The sequence below is a fragment of the Tetrao urogallus genome, assembly GCF_951394365.1.
Source record: "Tetrao urogallus genome assembly, chromosome: 9".
Classification (NCBI taxonomy): Eukaryota; Metazoa; Chordata; class Aves; order Galliformes; family Phasianidae; genus Tetrao; species Tetrao urogallus.
Window position 1 is genome coordinate 18573138 of NC_136822.1, and position 25526 is coordinate 18598663.

Consider the following 25526-nt stretch of genomic DNA (forward strand, 5'->3'; position numbering starts at 1 on the left):
CATTACTGTTACAGAACCTGGTGCTATTCCTCATAAAGCAGCTAATATGTCAGAAATATCATATGTACATATTATTTAAAAAAACCCACGGCTGAGCACATTGCAGGAAGCAAATTTAGCTCTTCTTACCTGACATTTGCATTCGGATTCAGTAGTGAACTATATATTTTCAATATGTTCTTAGAAAGTTATTTACACAAATCTCATTAACAATAAAGATGGCGATTTTATATACAATTCCTGCTCTGCTGACTGAAATTACATACCAAGGCTTTAAACAGAAGCTGGAAAGTTATGCTGCATGAAATCATATCAGTCAGAGCAAATTCTCTCTCTTTATCGTCCACACTGATTATTTTTTTCCCCCCGCTCAGACAAAACCATCATTATCTGGCTGCGTTGTGCTGGTTTTCTGCACTATTTTTGATATGCTTAATAGTCGTAGGGACCAGAACGCTCAGCAATATACAAAAAGCACTTTGTTTTCAGCCTGCAGTCAGGTTCTGGAAGTTATTTCCAGAAGCAGTGTTCCTTCAGCAGACATTTTCTGGGAGGCAGGCAGTGCTGTGCTGGCCAGGTGCCTGATGCACCAGGCTGGGTGCTTGGATTGCTCTGGAGCCAAGGCGTCAGGTTAGCGCTGCTGGCTGGTTGGGAGCAAGGCGTTAGTTGAATCTCTCTTGCCTCTTCAGGTTTGTCCCTCTGATTAACCACTCTAAAAATCTCTCCAGGGAAAGCCTCAAAAGTTCCTTCTAAAAGAGAGAGGTGCAATTAAACAGCCTTCTGCTGAAAGGATAAATAAAACATATAAATATTCCAAGCACTCAGCTGCAGCAAGGCCAGCAGGTCACTCCTGCATTCCAACTTGCTCCTAACCCTTTTGTTCTGGCAGAGGAAAGCACCAGTGGTCTCAAAGTTGCCATGGAATCTTACTTGACCAGATTTATTCATTTTCCCAGGCAGTTGCTGAGTTAAATTTGCTACCAACACAATCTATATTTGTATCTACATTCACACACATAGCGAGATACCTACTGGATATATAATTTCTTAAGGCAAGCTGTATTCCTGACTTCAGTAGCCACCAAGCATATAGCAGCAATTAGCAGACTGCTGCCTTCATCCGTTATATCCAATTGAGCTTTTCCCCTTCTTCCCAGCAAACGCAGCAGCAAGGCAGAAACACCAATACATCATCACCAGAGTTCTAATTCTACTCTTCCAAGCGCAACCCACACTACCTTGATGCCAGCTTCCAGACCAGAATTTCCCATCTTTTACCAAAGCCACGGTGGGTCCAAGGGGGAAACTCCTCCTCTCATTCTCATTAGCTAACACCCGGGAGGTCCTTACTTTATAAAATTTCCATGCTTGCTGCTGCCAAAATTAAAGCCTTACTACCACAGCAAGATCTATGCTAAGTTCACAGTGTCACAGCTGTTCTGCAACCTCTGACCGAGGTTTATCACAAGCATTTATATGACCGTGATTTCGGCAACACAGTTACAGGCTCGTACACACTGAAAGAGAAACCTCCCTTATCAGCAGAATTTAAATGCAATTAGCGTCAGTTCACCACTAATTAAAAGATTGCAGGTACCACTTCCATTCTTAACATCTCCTATATACACATCGGAACTCTCTAAATGGATCGCTGTGCAGACTCCTGAAGTCCCAGTATTACATGTGCACAAAAGCTGCACTGGGTCCTGCACTTGTAACAAGGGCCCCTATGGGAACAGAAATAGCCTTTGGCAGGAATTTCAAAATTAAATATTATTTCTGGAAAAACATCCCTGTCTACAGGGGTGCTCTCAGGTACTCTTGAGTCTGGAAGGGTGAAATACTGTTACATTTCTTACTTATGGTCAAGAATATAGAACAGTACCTTGCAGCATTTTATTACCAGATTGCCTGTAAAGCTTCATGTTTAAATTGTTTTATTTAACTGCATAGCATATGAAACCTTTTAGACACGGACAAGATTTCTGCAGATCGAAAAGTGTACCAAAGTCTCAGGTAAAATGTAACCCCAAATATCCCAGTTAGGAACTAAAATCAAATTCAGTAACATTACTCTGCAAAAAAAAAAAAAAAAAAAAAGCTCTGATGGTTAAAAAAAATAAAAATAAAAATCTGTGCCTTTCCAAGCCCTTCAGTTACATCTGTATCTGGATATCCTTGTGACAAGACCTTCAGATACATGGAGGAGTGGGATGGAGCTGCTTTTACCTTATACTTAAAGAAAGCACTCCAAAAACACCAACATCCCTTTTGATCTTTAAAGATAGAGATATTGAACTGCAGCAAGATCAAGAAAACTTGATGCTGCTGGGTGAGACAAGAAAATTGCAAACTAATCTCCTCCCTTCTCATTATGTCTGTGCATGGCACAGCCTTCCCTCTTCCCTTGCTCTCAATCTAACAGGTTTCCCAGAATTACAACAGTCTCTACAGAACCTCCTTTGGATCCCCAGAAAATCTCAAAATGCTTTGCCAGATTCCCTACCAGCAGCACATGGAACAGTGCAAGGAAGCGATCTCGCCCCTGATGCAGTTGTGTCCTTTTAGCAAGAGGTCAGAAAAATGCAATAAAGGCTGAAGAAACAAATGCAAATTTATAATCTCTGTCAGAACTTGTGCTTGTTGTGCTACATTTAGATGCTTCACCCAAAAACCCTTTTTGCACTGGTGTCTATATTGCTTCCAGAACCAGACACTTCAGCCAGTGCTGCCTCTTAACTGATTGCACATCTCACTAGCTGCTTATACTAGGGCTACCTTGAATATCCATAACCCTGCTAACTGTAAAATTAGGCCAAATCTTGCTTTTGCAGTGTGCTGTTGGTGTTTGGAACTACTGCAGAGGAGCCCACTTCAAATCCACTGATTCCACAATAGAAATGCTGCATCAAAAAAAAAGCACACCCAACCAAATGGTCAACAAACTGAAGCAAAAACCCTTGGAATACTGCTCTGATTTTGTGTGACAAGACACTGAGTTATTGTGCTACTCCACGATCCCTCTAAGAAGACCTGTTAGAAACCAACTGCACTGTACTTAAAACATGTTTGCTAAACCCTTATCTGCTTAGATATGGTTTACAGAGAGTTGTGTTTTTCCTTTTGTCAAAGATAACGGAGGGGTTGCACAGGTCTAGACATAACTCTTCAATATCAGCAGTAAGCATCAAGGAAACTCTGAATTGCAGCACTTCATACTGAAGAGATCACTAAATGATTCTTTTCTTCTCACAATCATTCAGAAACTTGAAAGTCAAGGGAGTAGCCTCAAAGCTCTAATTCCCGTAAATTTAACAGAGGTCACAGCTTGGCCAATTCGGCTGAAAAGTGTTATTACAGAAAAACTTGATGATACTTTTATGTTCACTGATGTGCACATAATTCTCTGGTTTTTAGGTACATATAGCACGTCTTTCCCATAGAGACACTTCAGCAGATATATGTGGTACCATGAGCTAAGTTAAAAGTGATGAATTCTCTGATTTATAACTTCTACTGATAACAAGATGATAGAAAAACTTAAATGTATGAGTGTCATTACATACACTGTGCAACTTGCTTGGCAGAGAAGGGATGTGGAAAAAGAAGATATTTATCACACCTAAACTAGGGGGACAATTTTTGTATGACCCACAAAAAATTGAGCTGATCTCTAACCAAGGCACAAAATCTTAAAGATGGGGTTAGCTTTGTAAGAGATGAGAATGGATGTGGATCTGCAATCCTGCCTACTTGAAAGGATCACACATAGGAGGAAGGATGCATGTGTAGAAGAGCTATTTTCCTAACAGATTTAATCTTCTAGAGAGATCTCAATGCTGAGTTGTACTTCCATAAGATCAGCCACTGGATGTTAATTAAGAAAGCACAAGAAACTAATCAGTACAACCAGACTTGGTAGGAACAAGGAGCTTGACAAACAAACCATGTCCTCCTTCCATTCTAAAACTTTGGCGACCAGCAGAAAGAGGCTCAAGTGAGAATCCTTTGGTTATAGCCCATTTAAAGCAGAGGCTGCACTCAGCATCAGCAGGCTGCACTTCCATCCCAGTGTTGTCAGAGTGCTTGGCTCTGGTCTGAGTGTGATCTGAGACATTAAGCACACCACCCAGCTAAATATAAATTTGTTATTCTTCATTAGAAATCTACTTTTAAAGTTGATTTGCAGCAAAGTCATTTAGGCAGATGAAATCATTGCACACTGAACAATCGTGTTAGAGATGTTTATCCAAGCAAAGGACATTCAATTGCACTTTCATTAGTAGAACTGTATCGTTATTGTCCTTAAAGACAAGGCTCTTAGACTTAATCTATTTGTTTACAGTTGTATCTAATTGCTGACAGTTGAATTTTGTTAATAACTAAAAGCTAATTTTTTCCTATTCTCGGGCATTACAAAGATCAGGTTTCCTGCAGAGTAATAACACACAAGCATCTGAGGACCAAAGGTGGTCCTGTCCAGTGTCATAGCTCTACTGGTGCTAAGCACTCTACAAAACTCTAAGGAGTTACCTATTCCTAACGATACACATTATGAAACAGAGTGAATCTCTGGTTAAATGATTTCCTGTGATGAACAGCAGGTGATTTATCTTTGAAGATCAGTGTATTCTTATTTAAAACAAAGGATCTTTTTCTCAGCTAACTTCTGTGTGGCTTGAGAAGATGGGAGAGACAGTTGATCTCATTCTTTCTACCATCTATAGCTCTCTACTTTCCCACCTGCAGGACTAAGGCAGCGCTCACTGCTGGTGGAGCTGAGATAAGTAAATGGTTCTTTCAGACTCCTCCTTCAGCCTCGGTCTCAAGACAGCCAGATTTCAGGAGCCTGGAGACAAGACTTTAGATTTTGAAAATGGGGGGAAAATATCATGTCTAACAGCTCTTTTTAGCTTTTACCTTGTTATCTACTCTCTTCTCTGTCCCTCCAAGGAAGATGACATTGCATTTTACCTCATGCTCCCATATATTTGTACTGATTGCTGTGGTGTTAGCTGTAGTTAAGGTCAGGGTATATTTTACTTAGAAGACAGTTTTCTCCATTTATCAGTTACAAAATATACTGCTATCTAACAAAAGATGTATTACAACATCAGTAAACAATGTTTTTGTTTCTTGCACAGCTTTGCAGTAAAGGTGCTGCCATAGACAAGTCCTCCAAACCATCTCCAGAAGACATTTCCAGTATTGCCAGTTTTATTGAGACGAAGCTTGCAGCCTGCTACTTAAAATTGAGGAAGCATGATCTTGCTCTGAATCATTCACACAGGTAAAAAAATTTTATTGATCAGATAGGCTGCAAAGACTGGAAACAAAAACCTGAACAAATACTATGAATACATCTTGTGCAAGAAGAATCAGTCTAATGATGAGAAAAGAAGAATCAATAAACCACCACTTACATACCACGCTGATGTTTAGGACAGATTAGCTCTCAGATTTTCAGACATCAGGCTGCAATAGTACTATCTGCATTGCTGCTTTGATAGTGCAGCAGGTACAGGTACATTGATGAGTCACACAGATAGCTCAGGGCATCCTAAGATTGAAACTGGACAAATATAAACACACTCAGCCTTATGTGGCCGTAATGATATTATGAGCTTTTGAACTTTCTCAAGCCAGATTAGGTCAGGGATGGCTTCAAGATATTTTTATTAGATAATTCCTTCCTGAGCTCAGTTGTGATCCACATCAGTTGTGATCCACATCAAAGGCCAGCACCACACCAAAGCATAAAGAAGCCAGAAACAATGCTTGCACATGGTGGTATTGAGATTCCGATTTATTTCAAATGAGTTAGGATTTTGCTGGGTTTGTGCTGCCTTTAATTAGCATTCAGGCATAACAGTAGTTTCCATTAAGCACATGCCTGTCCTGCCAGCATCACTTCATTACTGAGGTCTGTTCGTTTTTTCCATTGTACAAGATGTATTACGATGGACACTGCAATTAGTGCAGGGTGAGTTTTTCACACAATCATCTCAAATGAATGCAACTACAAAAGAGTAGTTACACCAAAAGAGGAGGCACATGCTTATGCCTAATTCACAAGAGACAGCAGCAAAGAACAATGTGCTAGAATAGCAGCGTGATGCTGTCATGGCAGCAGGTTCATTAGGTTTGTACAAGCAAATGAAGCCATGGGAAGGCTGAGAATCCTGACATAATGATGAGATCATCATCTCTTAACTCCACTTCTTTTTAATCCTTTTAATCCAAGCACTTCGTCTACAAAGCCTACCTAGGGCCAAACACCATGAGGGGGTGCATCCTTCTGACTAGCTCCAGTGACCATTTTGTGTTGATAGGGTGGTGAGGCACTGGAACAGGTTGCCTTGAGATGTGATGGATGCTCCATTCCTGGAGACATTCCAGTCCAGGCTAGATCAGGCTCTGAGCACCTGATCAAGCTGTAGATATTCCTGTTCATTACAGGGGAGTTGACTAGATGACCTTTAAAGGTCCTTTCCAACCCCAAGGATCCTGTGTTTTCAATGCCCATGCTCTTGGGCAGCCCAACCTAGAGTTTGGCAAGCTGCCCCATGGCAGGGGGGTTGGGGCTAGATGATCTTTAAGGTCCCCTCCAACCCAACCATTCTGTGATTGCATGAGCGGCTGCACTCCAGGGCACACCTCTTGGGCAGATGGACTGTAGTACTTTCAGTTGAAGTACTCTAACCAAAGCATAGGAAGTAGGGAAGGCAGATAGAGCCCCTAAAACAACACATTCCTCACGCAAACTACAAAGCAACCACATTTTCTCATGACTTCTCATGACTTCCCAAAGATCACGCTAGTGGAGAATAATGAAGTTTCACTTGACTCTAACTTTTGGAAAAGTGGTAACAATATCTCTTTTTCTAACTGTGAGTTTCAAGAATGCTAAAATAAGGAGTAGTGCTTGTAATACTACGGAAACCAACCCCTATTCAGACATGCTTTGGTTTCAATTGTCTTAAAACAGAAACCGTGACCTACAGAAACCACAATCTACAGAAAAAAAATAAATGAACGCAGTCAGATGGGAATTGCTGAAAAAAATGGAAGGAGGGAGAAATTCTTCACTCTTCTGTCTTATATATAATTATAACAGTCTGTTCTTAACTTTAGCGGCATAGCTCAGAGAAAAGTGGCAATCAGTAATGCCTATTTTCAGTATAATTCATTTAATAACTTGCAGAATGGGAACAAAGCTGCTGACAGTATTTGTTACGTTGTAAACTGCAGGAACTGATACACATAATATACCAGCGAAAAATATTCTGAGATATCATTAACATAAAGGCAGAACCTGAAAGATAATCAATAGCTATATTTCTTCAAAAAGAACAAATACATTACTTTGAGGCCTCCTACTAAAAATAGCTTATTGCCATCAGTTAAATAGCGCATACAGAATTTTTATTCCCATTGAGTTTTCATGTCATCACCACCTTGTAATGGTTTGCTGGTAATCCCTTGGTATTAATCATGAATCCAAATTAAAATATTCATTTCTGCATTTATTTGCATTTACTGAACTATTCTTTCTTTAATTTCATGTAAATTTCACAGCTCCTGCATTTAGTTCTAGAGCCCGATTAACCAAAAATCAGCTTTAATATTCTCATACGCATCTGTATCAAATATATATAAGTGCTTTTTGCTTGGCAAGAATCTTGCAAAACACCACAACTAAACAGAGAAAAATCCCAGCAGCTCAGTTTTTTAAAATGTTCGATAATAGGCATCTGCAAAGGGACAGCTATCCTGGTCTTAAAAAAAATTAAAATGAAACAAAGAAAGGAAAGGGAGTACACTTTCCATCACCAGACAGATGACAGAATTATCCTGCGTGAGAAGCAAAGTCTGGGATTGCCTACAAACTGGAAATTGTGTCCTCAGGATTCTTAACATCAAAATTTGAGGCTGTCTTCAGCATCACTGGTATAAATGAGGATCACGATGGGGTTCTGGTTGCTTCTCAGACTGATATAAAGTATTTGTCCTTTGTGATGAAATACTATTAAAAAAGCCACCCCTTATCTGTCACAGCTCTGAGGAAATGTGCCATGGGTCGACCTCACCAAACAGCATCTGCAGTAACCTACTTGACCACCACATTTCATCATAAGATAGCCATCAAAATAATTCCTAACTTGCAGCCTGAAGCTATAAAATGAATCACACAATATTTACATGCCCTGTGGTCCTTTTGGCCCAGACGTTATGGCATACCAGGGTTTAATGATCTTAATAACCCCATATGGCTCACTGGGAAATTAGATTTTCCTTTTGGTTGCAGAAGGCAATTTTCAATTATAACAGATGGCAAAACAGCAAAGGTCTGAGAAGGCGAGAACTGACTAAGAAACCTTAGATTACTACTTCAGATCTATGCTGCACTGCGTAATACCAGTGGATGGATTTTTGACCCAAATTAGAGTAATCTTGAAGCAGAGCACAGCATTTGAGCAGTGCAGCCTCTCAATTACATCTGCTCTTCAGAAGGCCGAGGCCCAAAGAGAAATTCATGAAGCTGCAGCCCCCTGCTGAAAAGCAACTCGTGGTACATCACATCCGGAACTCAGCAACTGTTAAGATTCAATTTTGAGCAAAATTGGAGAGTGCGATGCTGAACCCCGTGACAACTGAAGATGGAAGGTCTTTCAAAGCACAACATACGTGACTCTGCCCACGAGACTCCGCATCCTCTTAAGGTTTTATTTTAATTTGCTTTTTTCCTCCAAGTGAGATGAAATTATTTCCGTTGACACTACATGACTCAGCTGTCATGGCCCCCATGGCTCACAAGGAACATTCAAGGAGCATTCGTATGGCTTGACCCAGTTGCTTTAACATAGGAAGGATGCAACCCCAACCTTTGTTCCCTGCTGCCTCCCCAAAACTGCATCAGGACATCATGTAAGGTCCAGGAAAAGGAAGAGCAATCAGACACTGCTCCAAGCGTCACTAACACCATCTCTAAGTAACGTTGGAAAATGAGTTCATTACCATGAGGGCTGCTGCGTGGAGCTGTTCAAAAACCTTTGGGGTTAGCAAAGATTTTCCTGTGTCCTTTCAGGCCGCTCCACAGGTCTGACCCAGTGCCAGTCCTCTCCCTCCCTTCCAGACAGGCTGCACATCGGGAACGCAATAAATCTGTGAAGCTTTTCCTGCTCTGCCTTTTTATGTGCTGGATGGAAGGCAGGGCCCTCTAATGCCTCTTGCCCAATTCATAGGGAGACGCATGAAGTAGAAAATAGCACCTCTGTTAAGCAGCGCACGATTGCTTTAGTGATGACTTAACAGAGGGAATCTCTTTGGGAGGCACAGTGGGGGAAAATAAACCCAGAGCAGCTGAAGCTTTACAGATTCAGTTCTCAGCCCTCTACTTTTTTTCCCCTCTATGATTTTTCCAAACCCTTTTAGAAGGTTCAAAATAATTATTTCGGATCAAGGTTTATGCAATATCTGACAGGGAAAAAAATGAAAGGCACCTCAAAACTTGACACTGGAATTATAGGCAGGTTAAATCAGGTCCATTTCATCGAGATTAATTCTCTGCTTGTTGATTAAAAAAAAAAAAAGAAGAAACAATATTCAGCTATGCCATTCCCTGATGTTTTCTATTTTGCACCTTTAAAATCCTTTAAAAAAGGATTGTGTTAAAGCAAGTAGAACAGTGCAAGGCTAATGAAATACTAAATAATCAAATAATGCAGCGATGCCATCATACAGTGTAGTCACTGGGCATTAAAAAGGAGAAATAATAGAAGCAGAACTTAAGCACAAGTTTGTAGGTGAAAGCAGGAAAAGGACAAACACAACGGTTGGTGCTGCTAATCTGTGGCAAGTCGGTAATGGGCTGTGTACTTTGTCCTAAACTACTCTACTAATTACTTTACCTCCTCAGAAAGAAGAAAAGGAAGAATTAGCATCACCTAATTACTTCAACAATTGTGTCAGGCATATTGCGATATGCATAATAGATGAGATGTTATTAATACAAAGCTATTCCGTTGAGATGCTCTGGATAAGATTTCTTAAGATTAGTTCTGGTTTAAAATTCCTTCTCACGCTGCATTTCAAGTATTTCTAGGTAGTTCATCTTTTTTTTTTTTTTTTTTTTTTTTTTTTAAATTCATTTCTTGAAATTCTCCAATTCTCAGCTCCTAATGCCATCTTATTTCTAGGTCAGTGACATAGTTCCTGTTTTACGGGCAGAGTCTTTCACCACTGAGGGAAAGGATATGTTCCTGACTTCAGTAACACTACATGGCAATAACATTTATCTGCACAACACGTGGTATTATTTTACTTAGAAAAAGAGTATTTGGGGGAAAAAAAAAATCTTGCCCTGCAAAAAATGCTGTTACTTTTTGGAAGAAGAGTTCAGCAGCACTGAGCTATTTTATAAAAGCTGAGATGCGTGATAGCAGCGATCAGAAGAGCTGGTGGTCAAGATAAGAAAATGACATTAGTGTGGCTAGGAAGCGAGCTGGCTACACGTTATGCAAACAACTCAGGAAAGGCAGAGCATCTCCATTTGTGTTAAGAAGTCTAAGGAGCTTTGAAACACAATTTTCTTAAATATCTTTTTGTTCTGGACAGGAAAACATTCTCCTTTGTACCACCTTCACAGCTGAGGAATCAAAACCTCAATAGCACATTTGTCTTATGCTTGCAATTCAAAGCAAATTGCTGCTGCAGAACCTTTTAGCGTGGCAGTTATATTTCACTTCACTGGCAGTGAAAAGGTGTTGTGCGTCTGAAAGCTTTATAGGGATCCCTCATTTCCTCCCTTTCTGTCTGTTTAGATATAGAAACTTCACAAGAAGTTTTCTTCTGTGCACAGAAAGTCCTTGTCTGTGGATGCCATAACTGCACATCTTTTTCACTGTACCAGAGCTCCTGTTCCTTGAACCACATAAGTATGGTAGAAGCTTTCCTGTTTGTAGCTACTGTTTTTGTCTGTGCTAACGACTGTATTAGAAGGGATTCCTAATGAATTGTGAGATTCACACATTCTGTTCTCTGCTAGATTTGCCTCACTAACCAGACTTTGGCACAGCCTCTCCTTTAGCAACATCTATTGAATGGTTCTGGCTCTTTGTCCTCCAGCTTTTTTCCTCTATGTAACTGAAGCTATCTGATTTTACATGTCACTCCTTTAAACAGAGAGCAGCTGGGGCAGAGAGGGTAGGACACTCCTTCCCTTGGGAACCAGAAGTCTCCAAGCACAGTACCAGCCACAGACTGGCATTGGTGGTGCTGGAAAGAAAGTTGACCCCCATGGATCAACTTTCCAAATCCCAGTGTAGTTGCACATGCAAACTGCAGGAAAATAGGATGAGCTTGATTCCTGGTTACTGTAAGTTCAGGACTGCCTGGAGTAGAGCTGAACTCTTAACCTAGCTGTGATACAGCCCTTGGGATCACTGAACATGCAAGGCAGACACAAACAGGTGTAAGAACAGTACTACACCGCAGCTAATAAGCCACCTGCCTTGTATGTAAAATGGAAGAAGAAAGTTGAGCTTCAGTCTAATTGTACAGCAGCCAGGAATTGGCAGGAATTACAGCCTGTAAGCATACTGGGGCTGGATCACCAGCGCCACGGATAGGCAGCATCCATCAAAGACAAAAGCAACGTGTTAGCCTACAGCAGCTGAATACCTGGTTCTGCCAAATGCTAGCTGGCACATGACTCGTGTGGCATTGCATTTGATGCTGTGGTGAACACCTCAGCACCTCCCTTTGAACAGTCCTTGTGCCAGCGAGTGATGTGTGGACATGCAGCACAGCACTGCCATGCCAACAGAAACACGTATGGCTTTTGCACCGAGTTCTTACTTCTGGTAAATCACCTAATTGCTCTCTAATAGTCAACTGTAACTGACTATTCCATGTATTGTTACAGAAGACCACATTGTGCTGAAGGAAGACATGGACAACTATGATAAAGAAAAAGCCTGTCACTCCAATTTAACAAATTATGTCATGTACCTCTACTAACAAGCCAGCTTTTACTTGCAGTAGTAGCACAAAAAATGAGTTACCTGCTTCAGTAGTGAAGTGTATTTTTTCCACTTATTTCATCTTTAGAATCATCTCATTGACTTTTTCTTGGCCTACAAAGGCCAAATATAAATGACGCGGGGGATTGAAATAGTGCCTCTGCTACATGTCAGCCAGATTAGAGTTAAAGCACCATTGCATTCAGGACTTCGGAAGGATGCATTCTTTGGAGAGAAGGCGACGCGATTTCTAGCAGCCAGTTTTTACGTAGCAGTCCAAATTTCTTACCATACCTGATTTCCTAATGCTTGGCAGTAAGACAGAAGGAAACATATGAAGAGATAAAAACCAATGAACAGTGTGTGCATCTTTGCTTCACGTGCTCCGATTGCTATGATGGAGGCAGTTGATGCCTGCTTCTCCCCCACTCCTTATATTGGGAAGGAAGATAATGGGACAAACACTGTATTATTTTTAAGAGAAGGTGTCAAGATGAAAAAATGAAAATGTCAAAAAAGAGGCTGATATACAGCATTACTTAAGGAGTATTCTGTTGAGAAAAAGTGACCAAATGATTTACGGAAGGCTTTTAACAGGCAGACTTTGGATTACAACGAAGGTGAAAAATAAATGAAAATCTATTTCAAGTTTACTTTAACCCAGCCAGTTGACAGATGGGGGCCTAACCCAGCAAGAACACAGGTCTTAATCTTCAAACGTAGAGTCTTCATTTGCAGTTTTGTCGATTAGAAGTTACCTCTGTGCAGGATAAGAGCTATCCATATTCAGATACCTGTTGAAACTTTTTCCACTGAGAAATGCACGAAGACCAAAAGGCCACTGCTTGTGCCCACGGCACAAAACATCGCACAGAGATCACTTTGTGCGTGCTGCAGCTGGTGTGTCCACTGCCTCCTTCCTTTCCTAATTCTTCTTCCAAGCCTCCCTGTTGAAGCACATCCCTCCTAATTAATTACTGGATTAACCAGCCTAGTATCAGATTGCCCGTGGCTGGAGGTGGGTCCTGGAGCACGGACGTGCTCTCAGCATGCACAGCCTGGCACACTGCTGCCTGCCCAGATGGGTCCCCATCTGCTTCCATTTGGAGTAGAACTTCCTGGAATTAGGGTTTGCCTCTTAACCTGTGTTTGCATAATTCCTTTGCTTCCCACTTTCCACCCAGCTTTTTCCTTTACATCGAGAGCACCTGAAATCACCTGGATCAGATTTAAAACACTAGCGAAAAGCTCTGCACGGTTGCTGTGCTTACATGGCATTACTTAGCACTGATCTACACAGAGGCCACTAAGCTGCAGCTGCATCATACAGCAAGAGCTACTTTGGGGTAGAAATGTAATGCAGCAGAAATAACTTCCACATATAGGCTCCAGAGAGCCCAGCAGACTGCTATGAAGTCAAAGGTAGCTTTCTTGTGTTTTCCCAAGCTATTAGAGCACGACATAATATTTCCTAGTTTAGAATTTATAGATCAAGAGAAGTAGTTGATCTTTCTAAGACCAGTAAGAGATCAAGATAGAAAACAGAGATCTAGTACCCAATTCTTAGAAAATCTACTACAATTCTGTATTTATTATAAGCTTATCACAGTACGTTCTGCTCAAAGACTTACAGGAAAAATGTGTTGCTAACTACCAGGGAATTATTGATTTTTTAATTTTTCCCCTCATAGTGCTATTGCTTGGCTGTGATGGAACCAATAACTTGGACGGAAAAAAAAAAGAAAAAAAAAAATCAATATTACTATTATCAACTGTTGACTACAGTTTACAGCAGCAATAATCTCCTTTAAAATGGCTTGCAGAAGTACCAGTTGTCATCTAAGTAAGGGATTACAGCTTTGGTCAAATCGTTAAAGGCTGATAGTGTTTGATCTTCTGATGATTTCTTTTTGGTTGAGTTTTGGTGGCCATTAAGTTGTCTGAGCTGCAGATCTGAACCACACTTGGCTGAGAACTGCAGCATTTGCTGTTGGTACCATCATTTTGGTACCATCAGGGTCGGAAAAATCTTCCAAGATCATCCAGTCCAACCATCCATCTGCCACAATATTTCCCCACTGTAATACTTTATAAAACACATAAGTAATGACAAACATGAGATGTCCCATCCTAGATCATGCTTTATGCACCCTTTATCTAAGCACCAGAAGAAGGGCTGACCAGAGAAGCCAGCCAAATTATGTTGGAACAAATTAGATGTAGGTGGAGCTGCCATGGCTGCCATTCCCCTGCGCACACCAGAAGGATACCCTGCCTGCCCATCTAACCACTTCACCTGTCCTATTTTTACCTTCCATCCCTTTATATTGACTATAATTTGTTACACCTGGAACTGTATCTGAAGTTAAGGATATAAGAAACATGCAAAGGTCTCCCCACATAGAACCTACCACTGCTACAAAAAGTAGCTTTTACGATCTTCCAAGTTGACATTCAAATACCTTCTAGAAGCGTTCTAAGCAGACAGTCACACAACTTGCACCCATTTCTGGAGCTAGGGGTAAACAAGCACAATGCTCCATTACAGATTCTTATGTTCAAACTAAAGGCAATATAGCACGTCACCACAGAAGCATCTTTAAAGGTGTTTCCATAACAATGCAAAAAAAAAAAAAAAAAAACCTAATGAAACTGCATGTATGGTATAAGCACAGTAACAGTTGTAATAAATCTTGTCACAGATGTCAGAAGGTACAGTTCACATTACATTGGAGGTATCAAGTGTGACTGCTGAGGTGTGCAGAAGAGTACACAGGATTCACCCCCACCTCAGTTTGGTTGTTATCAGTTTGTAATGATGTAAGAATGTCAAATCTCAACTTCCCCATCTCTTTTCTTTTAAAGGAGCATTATTCTGAACCCAGCCTATTTCCGGAACCACCTGTGTCAAGCTGCTGCCTTCAGGTGGTTGGAGAGATACTCCGAAGCTGCAAGGTACTTGCACTCGTGGGTTTTTCTAATGGCTTCTCTTCATCTCTCTCAATCCAGCTCTCAGTAGCAAGAATATCAAGCTATACCCAGGGTTTTCTAAAATCGGTGGGAGATTTGTGTATATGATCCCACGTGCAGCGGAGCTCCAATGCCCCCAGTCAGACTAACACAAATAATCCCCAAATGACTGGTCACAGTGAGGCCAATGCACGTAGGAGCACTTACTGTCAGGCTTAGGAGAGGGCCATGGTCAGGACCCTGGGGTCAAACCTACAAGCATGCATGTATCTTTTGCTCTCTGCATTCTCTCAAGTGGGTGCTGAGAAGGTTGGTGGAGAGGGGGAAATAGGAAAAAAAGAAAAAAGCACTCAAGATCTCAGTGTAAACTGTGGGATGCTGAAAAATTTAGCCCGGGTGCAGCTGATGAGACTACTGGTGTGAACAGAAACTGCTGGCAGAGGAAGATCTGAGAGAGGAAGCTCCACTTGCATTGCACTGCCAAAAGCTAAAAGTTTCAACATGCAACTGGAGTTTTTAATCCACTGAACATAGAAAGAAATGCATGGTGGAATGCTGTGGGGGGTTAGCCATGTATCATCATTACCGCTAACATCACTTACAGAGGACTGTTCAGCTGAAGACCACACGGTATATCACAAAGTATTTCACAAATCATTAGCTAACTAATGGTAGAACACTCAGTGTGAATTAGGCAAGAGACTAAGAGGGTCACTTTGCTGATCATTTAAGATGGATGCTAGTGGTAGAATTCTGAAGCTACCAGAATAGCAAGAAAATAGTCTTAGGGAGGGGTAGAAGAAAACTTTTCCAAAGTATAGTCACAGAAAGGGCTTGGGAAGACAAACACCAATTGTCTGTGCTGAACTCCACTAAAAAAAAAAAAAAAATAGGGACAAAATAGGGAGAAGCGCTTTCTTTCTTCTGGATCCGCGTTGAGATGGCATCGCAATAATCTCCACGTATTTTCACATAGAACTATAGAATCACACTAAGGCTGGAAAAGACCTTTAAGATCCCCCAGCCCAACCCCCTTTCCCAATGCTCACTGCCCACATCTCTCAGTGCCACATCCCCACGGCTCTGAACTCCTTCAGGGACGGTGACTCCCCCATTCCCTGGGCAGCTGTGCCAACGGCTGTCAGGATGAGGAGAAACAGTTCTCCAAGATGAGGAAAGAGGTTTTGCTAATTCATTCACGAACGTTAGCTCAGATAAACCTAGGATATTGGGTTTAGTTGGATTTGGTTTTTATCTTTCCCCAGAAGTTAAGGCGAATGTTTAACAAAAAAACCACACACTTCTTTAAAAAGTACACTTTCAGAGACTTTTTAAGAAGCAGTACATAAAAACGTCCATATTTAAGAGAACAGTACAAGTGTAGATGTTCACAAATATTAGAAAATAAAAACAGGGGTCAGTGTTACTGCAGATTACCAATCAGTAGGTTTACTACATCAGCAGGCAAGAGGGAACTGTGTCAGCCTTTTTTTCCCCACATTGAGAAGCTTTCAGGAAACGAAATGATTTTAAATGAGATTATGTATTCTGTAAAGGAGAGGAACGTTCTGACAGATTGAATCCAGAGCAGTTCCAAAAGCAGCGACTATGGCAGCATTCAGAGTTTAGCCTAGTTTAACACGGTGTTATAGCAACTGTGCAGAGCTGCTTCTGCAGATTGTGTTAAACTAAGCTTAGCACCGCTCCTGTCACCTCACTGGAGTCACTGGTCTCAGCTGAACTGTTAATGGTGCAGCACGTACTCTGCCCACTGCAGCTCACAGTTGCTCACGTTCAGCAACATCTGGAAATACAGACTTGGTTTTTGTTGGCATAACCTGCCAGTTATTTCAGCTTGCTCTCCGAGCTTTCCTCACCTTCCAGTCCCCCATGTGTTTAAGTGAATATATGCTCTATCAAATACCCCCCAGAACACCATATGGGTACATAAACAGGTTGGTTGTGAATAGCACTGCTGGGCACAAGGGCACAGAAAGAGGGATTTACCTCTGCCTACCTGAGATTCCATTGGAGTTCACCTCTGAGGATGTACCCAACCAAATTCTTTGGTTCAGAGAAAGCCATAAGCTAGAGCGGGGCTAGCTGTCATTTAAGCACCTCTCAAGTTCCCCTGCATACAATTTTCACTACTTCTCATCAGCCCACAGTTCATAGAATCATTAAGGTTGAAGATCTAAGATCACCAAGCCCAACCCATCCTACCACACCCACTGAAGGCATCCTTCACTGCCATATCCCTACAGTCCTTGAACACCCCCAGTGTTGGTGACCCCACCACCCCCTGGGCAGCCTCTGCCAGTGCACCACCTCTCTCAGAATATTTTTTTCCTAATTCCCAACCTGAACCTCCCCTGGTGAAACTTGAGGCCATCACCTGTTGTCCTATCAATATTACCTGGGAGCAGAGACCAATTCCCCACCACAACCTCCACTCAGGAGCTGCAGGAATCAATGAAGTCCCCCCTGAGCCTCCTCTTCACCAGACAAAACCATCCCAGTTCCCTCAGTCTCTGCATATCAGACTTGTGCTTCAGACCCCTCACAGATTTGTTGCCTCTCTCTGGACACGCTCCAGTGCCTCAATGTCTTGTAGTGAGAGGCCCTAAACTGAACAGCATGCTCAAACGGTGGCCTTACCAGTGCTGAGTACAGTTAGCATATGAAGTGGTTGGAATGAAAGGGCATCTGTTAGCACGAGCAGCCTGATCTGCCCACATCTGCATCACTTCTGCATTCTGTTGGCTGCATCGCAGTATCTTCAGGAAAGTGCTGTGCCAGGATGCCACCATGTAGAGCTCAGCCTAAGGCCATTTGGCATTGTAAAGCAATCCCAGGAACACCATGCAGGGTCAGAGCATCTGCAAACGATGAATTCCAAAGCGCTGCAGCCACTTTCACTAAGGTGTCAGCTAGTAAATATATTTATCCTCTCTTGTTCAGAGACCGCTCTTGACAAACACAGTAAAGATTTAAGCCTCAGAAGGGAGCAAACCTATTCTGGTTGAAAGACCATCTTGGCCTTCGAACAAATGGGCATAAATTCATTATACATAAATTTAGTCTGGAAGTTACCAGGAAGCTTTAGGCATTAGAAGGCGTTTAAGTTCAGGATCAGCCTTGACAGCAGCTGCTGAGAGTACCCTGGTGAAGGAGGCATAGACACAGCTGATGAAAAGATCCCATAAAAACCAGAATGGAAAAATTCAGAAGAGAGCCTTGGGCTGGGTTCTGTCACCATGCTGAGAAAAATGTGCACAGAGAAGGCTGAGGGGCCCCCACTTTCCTGGCAGCATAAGGACTGCTGCCTTTGGGAAGGATGAGATGAAGATGTGCAAGGCACAGCAGAGCCTGGGAGGCCCCCACCAGTCCCAAGGACAAAGCAGTCAAGACACAAGAGCTGCTTTCAAGAGCAAGGCTGCAAGACAGGGACACAGACAGACCCAAAGGTGAGCATCAGAGCTCCTGCAGGTGGAAGAACCAGAGCCTGCACATTCTCCACGTCCCTACGCCTGGCAGCTGTGACCCTACAGCCTCCTGTTATGTGGCTGTGACAAGAGGTCTGACCCTGCAAGCAACAAGGCATGAAAGCAATTTTTCTTCCTTATTCCAAGAGTGCAACCTATTGCCAGTACTGAAGAGCCTTGGAACAGCAGTAAGGTGAAAACTAGTAACTTACAGAAAGACCAGGCTTCCTATGAAGTTTAAGCTACAGAAGGGATTTCTCCCCTTTTTATGCATTAAGCCATATAGCTCTCATCTTTCTGCTAATCAAAATGCTGTGCTGATTTAACAGTGTCGCTGTGTTCTGTGAAAAGCTTAAGATAGCTCTTTTATCACTAGCTAGAACAGTAGTGACTTGAAATTAGTTGTATACATGTAGGGGAAAACAGACTGCCTGTGCCTCTGCCAGAACAAACAACTCATCTTCATCTGACTGCACAGAGCCCGGGTAAGCAATCCTTAAGGAGGAAGAAGATTGGGGAGCTGAATAGCTGTAGTATGGCTGACTCAGCTTTTTGACATTCCTTTAAAAAAAAAAAAAAAAAAAAAAAAAAAAAAAAAGTCATGATAATCCCATCAGCTGGAAAGCAAGCCAGGTCTGCAAGGAGTAGACCTCAGCCCTATGCATGGATCCCACTTCAGTCACAAGAGAAAGCTCAGGAGGTGAAAGGCAGGTGTTCATTCTGGCTAAGCTGCTGCTTTCAGCATTGCTTTGCAAAGCATTCAGCTGTGCTGACAAAAGGCATGCCAACACTTCTTGTTATAGAAACAGCCCCCCACCCATGAATGCTGTGAGACCCTAGGCTGCACAAGCACGGAGGGAGTTGGCCAGCACAGCCCCATGGTCCCCCACAATCAGCGGTTGCATTGCAGAGGTGGGATGGGGCCTGCTCTGCCCCCACACCAAGCGTTCCAGTGCTCCCACCGGCTCCATGGCATCCCCAGGTAACATTCTGAAAGGCACGCTCTGTAAATCAGGTCTGGGAGACCGGCTTTGACAAGCACTGGGAGCACTCAGAGCCCCAAGGAAAGCCCACGCTGCCTATTATTTAACTTGACACCAACATACGATGTTGGCCTCTGCCTAGAGTTATTCCCACACGTTACTCTTTGTTGCTTGAGATACCCAGGTGCCAAACATCAGCCTGAGCACTAGTGCAGAGCTACATCCCTCCAAGTTCCATCGCACCTCCATCCATACACAATTCCTCACCCCATTCTTCCCCCAAACAGACCCCCAGGTCACAACTGGGCTCAGTGCTTGGTGTCTTGGATGCCCCTTCTCAGTGTAGGAGGCCTCTCCCTTCCTGGCGCACTGCTCCACTTGCCAGCTCACATCTGCAAAGCACTTGCTGTGTCCTTACATGGTAGTTGCCATTGAGTGAGAAACATTTGTTATCACTGCATAGCAGTCTCAGTACAATGCAGAAAGTTGTTACCCACGTGCAGCCACCAGACAAATAATGATAAATGGAATAATTGTATCCTGAATACAGATGCCATTTTCCTCGCAGGAAACCTAACTGTACTTTCTAGCAATGGGCAACCGTAACCCAGAAACTTCAGCAAAGCCAGCAAGCACAGCCCATTGCTAACATGGAAAGGGGTTGGCAGGATAACAGTTTTAGAGCAGCTTCCCAACACATTTAAGGCCCACCAGTACAGTGTTTGAAAGCAAAGAGTTAACCAGCTCTCTGCAACGTTATCGTTTGTTTTTGCATGCAGCGAGCATGCCAAACTCCATTCAAGGGAAAGTCCACAGAAAGGTAAATGCTGACATCACTTATTTCCTTCCTGTTCAGCATTCTGAAGTTCTGTTTCTCTCTCATCATCTCGTGGCTTTCATATATCTCCATAAACCTCAGAGTAATGAGCTCGCATTTATTTAGGATATATGAGGATGTTTAAAAATTAACTGCTATTATTTTGTTCCTTTTCCAAATGGCATAATTGCATTACAATGACTACTTCCTACTTACTCCAGCTATAAACATTAGTTTCCTTTTCTAATCTCAGACAAAAGTAAGAAAGGTCATCCAGCAGAGAGCGCATTTTTAATTTTGTGTCTCACATCTCAGACTCAACACTGGAATGGCGGACCTCTCAAACACCAAGATGTCTCCATCAGAGGTGGTCTAAATAGGAATATTAAAGATCCTATTAAACTTGAGGGGAAAAAAAGAAGCTGAAATTAACTTACCACTTTCCAACAACAGCTCTGCTACCCAGGGCGCTACCTGAGGCCCTCTGTTAGTACCACTGACTGCAGATCCAGGTGAGATCACTTGAAGCAGATAGCAAAGGTAATTTCCTGCCACTGATGAGGGCTGTGCCCTCACTTGGTGTCGGCAGCTGTCTGGCATCGAGAGTCACTTCTGGCTGTTCCTGTAAGGCCTATGCGTTTCTGTTGAGGGCTGAGGAAGGCAGTTTGGGATCTGCGGTGTGCTGTTCGCTCACACACAGAGAAATATATCTTATTGTTCTGCACCACCAAGTGGTTGGATGGAGCAGGTAGAACACGGCACCTTCAAATCCGGGCCTTCTGCAGAAGCAGGGGTGGGTTCAGCAGCTGTGAGCAATGGGGGTCTGTAAATACGTGGTCAGTATTTCTAAATATTGCATGAAGTGATTGTGTCAGAAATAGGAAGCGAACGCATCTATCTGTTCTTTGCTGTTAGACTTTATATCAGGGCAGAGCGAGGTCTGTTGCTGGCCGGCTTTTGCAACCCCAAATCTCCAACAACACCAGCCCATGGGGACTGGTGGCTGCAGGACGGGGCAGGAAGGACCTGCTCTGCCCCTCATGTACCACTGAAAGGCAGTATCTACAATATTGATATTGGAACAGGGTAGGGAACGGCCCCTCATTCCGTTTCTGTGCATATCAGTAAACTTACCAGGAAGACTCTTTGTTCAAGGACTTCAGCTTTCTGCTCTTCCCAAATCCCTGTTAGGGAGGGGAATTAATCCTACGCTTCTTCTAACGCACACACCATAAAGCTCCTTTTATCTATGGAGTAGCAGTGACTTTCTAAAACAACGCAGCTTCATTCACAAGATATACATTATCCCCATAAACCTTTAATAAGAATGCACTCCAGCAGTATGTTACAGAGTTTTGTATCCTTCATTTGACATGTTATTTTACTTTTGACTCTATATTTATTTCTATATTTCTATTCTATTTCTATTCTATATTCTATTCTATTTATCTATTTTTATATTTGACTCTAATTCACAGGGGATGGCTATTTAGTCATCACAGAGTCCCCTGTAGATCTATGTTTAGTGTTTTATCAGTTTGATGTCAGACTTGTTTCAGAGTCACAGCATTCATTCAGCATAGGTAAAAGTGTAAGTGACATGGGGCTAACCCAAACAAGAACATACTGATGCACACATGCAAATAGAAATGGCAATAATAATCTGAATCACAGAGTTACATTGAACTGTGATTATTTCAGCTAAATTCTCAGCTGATCCCTTGAAAAATTCATCAGATATAAGAAGAGAAGTTTCAGAATCGGATAGTTTGAATTTCATCCTTCATTATTTGGTATTTTTGTCCCAGTTTTAGGAGAGTAAATGTCTCTCTTCTTCATTAGTACACTGAAGGAAATGGAAGCATTACCTTGTGTAGTGTTACAAAATGTGACAAACGAGTCCATTTTAAAGTAAAGTAGCCTTCCACATAGTGAGGGAAACCTCCATCTGATCACATCACTGAAGGAAGGATTGTAAGTTTTGCTGAAATGCCATTAGATGTGCAGCCATTAAAAAAGAGAAAAAAGCAGGCACAATGTCTTTAGAGATACACATCTGATAGGTGTTGGCTCCAAGCAAGGAGGGAGAGAAAAATGTTAATGAGCAGTCACTGTCTGAAGATCCTAAATAATATTTTTATAAATAGCATTTCCTTAACTAATATTTTACTGAAATCTCTTCTCCAAGTGTGTGCTTGTATGTCCCTTACAGAAACTCACTGCCACATGATTCTGTGGGCCAGAGGATGGGTCCTCACTGGGAACCCAGCATAGCATGTCCTGCCTTCATGTACTTCTCTGGAAGACACCTGCCCAGATATCTCAATCGACCCTTTGGTTTCTGTCTCAGTGTTCAGGTCCCTACACATTTCTCAGTGTCCAGCCCTATAACCGAATTCAGCCAGCATAATTTCACCTGTGTCAGGGAACTCATAATTTCCTATCACATGTGCCACTTTGACACTGCAATCAACCTCAGAGGCCAACAAAGAAACCTCTCTGTCTTAGGCCCATTTGGGGTTGGACACAGGCCATCCACACACAGCCTGACTGCTTTTGTCTTTTTTGAAAGTGGAATTTTTAAGTCTCTCCTAAGCCCCGAGGTCAAAGCAGCAAGCATCAGTCCTGACCTGCGTGTGCTTCCTGACGGCCGAGGAAGTGAGAGGTGAAATGGAGATGGAGGCACACAAAAGGCTCCGAGTGTTTTTATGCATGTGCCTTGCTGTTCCTGGTGTGACACACGGTGATACAAGGGAAAGCCAGCAGGGATAAAAGCAGATGTTGAAAAACTAAACACGAATGCCTGAAATGTAAGTGGGATTCTGATTATTTAAATAAGAGCAAATTAAGAAGGAAGAACAAAGAGGAAGGGCGTTTGTCTGAAGTGCAGCGGCACCCAGAGACCTCTGCCATGATCAGAGTGACATCGTGCTGAGCGTGCCACAAAGAATTAGTAAAAGGCAGCTTGTACCAGGAGATCTCAAATACCAAATATGTAAATCAGTCAAATATGACTGTCTTCATGTTACAGCTGATGCTGGCAAACAGAGAGATGAAGTGACTCATCCAGGAAATGGACAAGTCACCATCCCTGGAGGTGTTCAAGGATCATAGAGATGTGGCTCTGAGGGACATGATTAGCAGGCTGTGTTGGTGGTAGGCTGACGATAGGGCTAGATGATCTTAGAGATCTTTTCCAACCTTGATGATTAGATGAGTCTATGACCCATAGCAGCACCACTGCATGAGATGGAGACAGGAGGATGCTGGCGTTAAGGATTTGCCACTTTTAATCTCTGAAATGGCAGCAAATCTATAGGATCCTAAATTGTAAATGACCATTTGCAAATATCCTTTGACTCCAAAAAATGCCAGGCTTTAGTACTTGAAAATTGCTCTAAATTTAGATTGAAAGTTCCTTTTTTCCCCCAAGGAGACCACCTCCACTTGCATACGCTGCTAGAGACTGTGATACCCCTGAGTGCCAATGTCACAGATAGCAGTCAGCACTTCCCAAAACCATTGCTGATGGCGCTGGATACTTTGCTCACCCTCTCCATTTCATCCACAGGATACTTGTATGTCATTCCCGGGATTAAATCCTGGCACCGTTTGGAGTTGGTGAGAGTTTTGCCAGTGATTTTCAGCGCAGTGAGGATTTCATCCTTTGTTCATCCTGTGCCAGCTGGGCTAACAATGTTCAATTAGAAGCTGCTCTTTGTTCTAGTGCAATCAAGAGGATTTTTTGCCAGTGATTTGAATGAGAGTTGGATAAAGCTTATGGTTAAATCCAGTCCTTATGCAGAAATCCATGTATCCTCCAAAATTGCTTTTCTCCCAGTGAAATTAACAGGAGTTTCATGCAAACATCTAAGGGAAGATTTAGTTCCTGTTTGTAACAATATGTTACCTCCTGATACTGGGCCTGCTTTGAAATGTTTACTGTTAAATCCGTGTGTTTCTGGTTATATCTCATTAAGAACATAATACAGCCTTGGAAAGTATGTTCTGAAAGGGTATTACAACAGGATTGGGATTACTGTTTGTGAGAGACTTTTAACTAGGGGGAAATTTCAAATTCAATTTACAGTAATGTCAAAGCACAATTAATATATAGGCAATGATAAGGGGAACATGCAGAAGTACACATTGATAGCACTACATCAACAAATAAACTTTCAGTGCTAGTAATTAGGTACACAAGATTATTATATGTTTAATTGACTAAAGTGACAATTTGGAATTACATCTAGTCACATTTAATTGGATTTGGAATCTCTAGAGGAATGGGAACGGAAAGCAGTGTAGAGAGGCAGCCATAAAAGCAAACTGATTTTCTAAAGTCTCTTAAGACTCTGCATTAATATCCATTGCACAATAGTTTTTAATATCTCTCAGTCTAGAAAGAGGAATGCAGTGATTGCAACAGACAGTGGGAGTACTAAAGCATACACAATTAGGTAGCAAGATAGCTGATTACTTTGGACTTGGGGTTTTTCTTAAGATAAGGTTTAATCAAAGGTGTACTAAGTCTGAATATGCCATACACTGATTTCCTCGGGCTGCCAAGCTATGGGGTTTTATGCATCTTGATGCTATCTTACAAAAACTGTACTTGGATATAAGATATCTCACCCACAAATGCTTTAAAGCAAAATATTTATCTCTTGTTGAGCAGTCATTAACTATTTTCTCAGAGTAAAATATGGAAAAAAGATTTTTAAAATGTAGGGTTGTTTGTGTGCAGGTGGTTTAGCGATCTAAAAATGCTTACTAATATTTGTCTTAAAGGAGGACAAAAACTAAGAGTTATCCGTAATCTTTTGGTATAGACTTCATGTTATATTCTTCTAATGTTATCTCCTTTAAATATTGCTATACACATCCTTCTCTCCCCATGCGCTCATTTATTTTGCTTTTGTCATCAGGAGCGCCATGATTGCTGACTATATGTACTGGCTGACAGGAGGCACTGAGCAGCGTATAAGCAAGCTCATCAAACTGTATTGGCAGGTAAAAATTGATGGCTCAACGAGGAGGGAGGTGCCCATCTCACTACTAAGACCAAAATGAAGGATTACTGCTTAAAAGACTGCCGACAAAGGTAGCTCCTGGGCATATCAATCAACAGGACACCATATAGTACTATCGTATTTATAATGAAGTAGATTTTCTTGGACTAATTTTAAGGGCAAAATTCAAGGTTGTTAACCCTTGGCTCATACTTCAATTTTATGGACCGCTATAA

At 42.0% G+C, this 25526-nt stretch overlaps 1 protein-coding gene across 1 annotated transcript in view; it reads left to right on the forward strand.

Moving 5' to 3' along the window:
* The window catches only part of SPATA16 (spermatogenesis associated 16), a gene marked incomplete at both ends in the record, with an annotated part of 71998 nt that overhangs the window by 10818 nt on the left and 35654 nt on the right, over window positions 1-25526 (forward strand). Inside the window, 3 exons of the mRNA XM_079539521.1 lie at window positions 5145-5290; window positions 14889-14978; window positions 25207-25291. Coding sequence (XP_079395647.1) covers window positions 5145-5290; window positions 14889-14978; window positions 25207-25291 — 321 coding nt within the window. The remainder of the gene's footprint in view (window positions 1-5144; window positions 5291-14888; window positions 14979-25206; window positions 25292-25526) is intronic.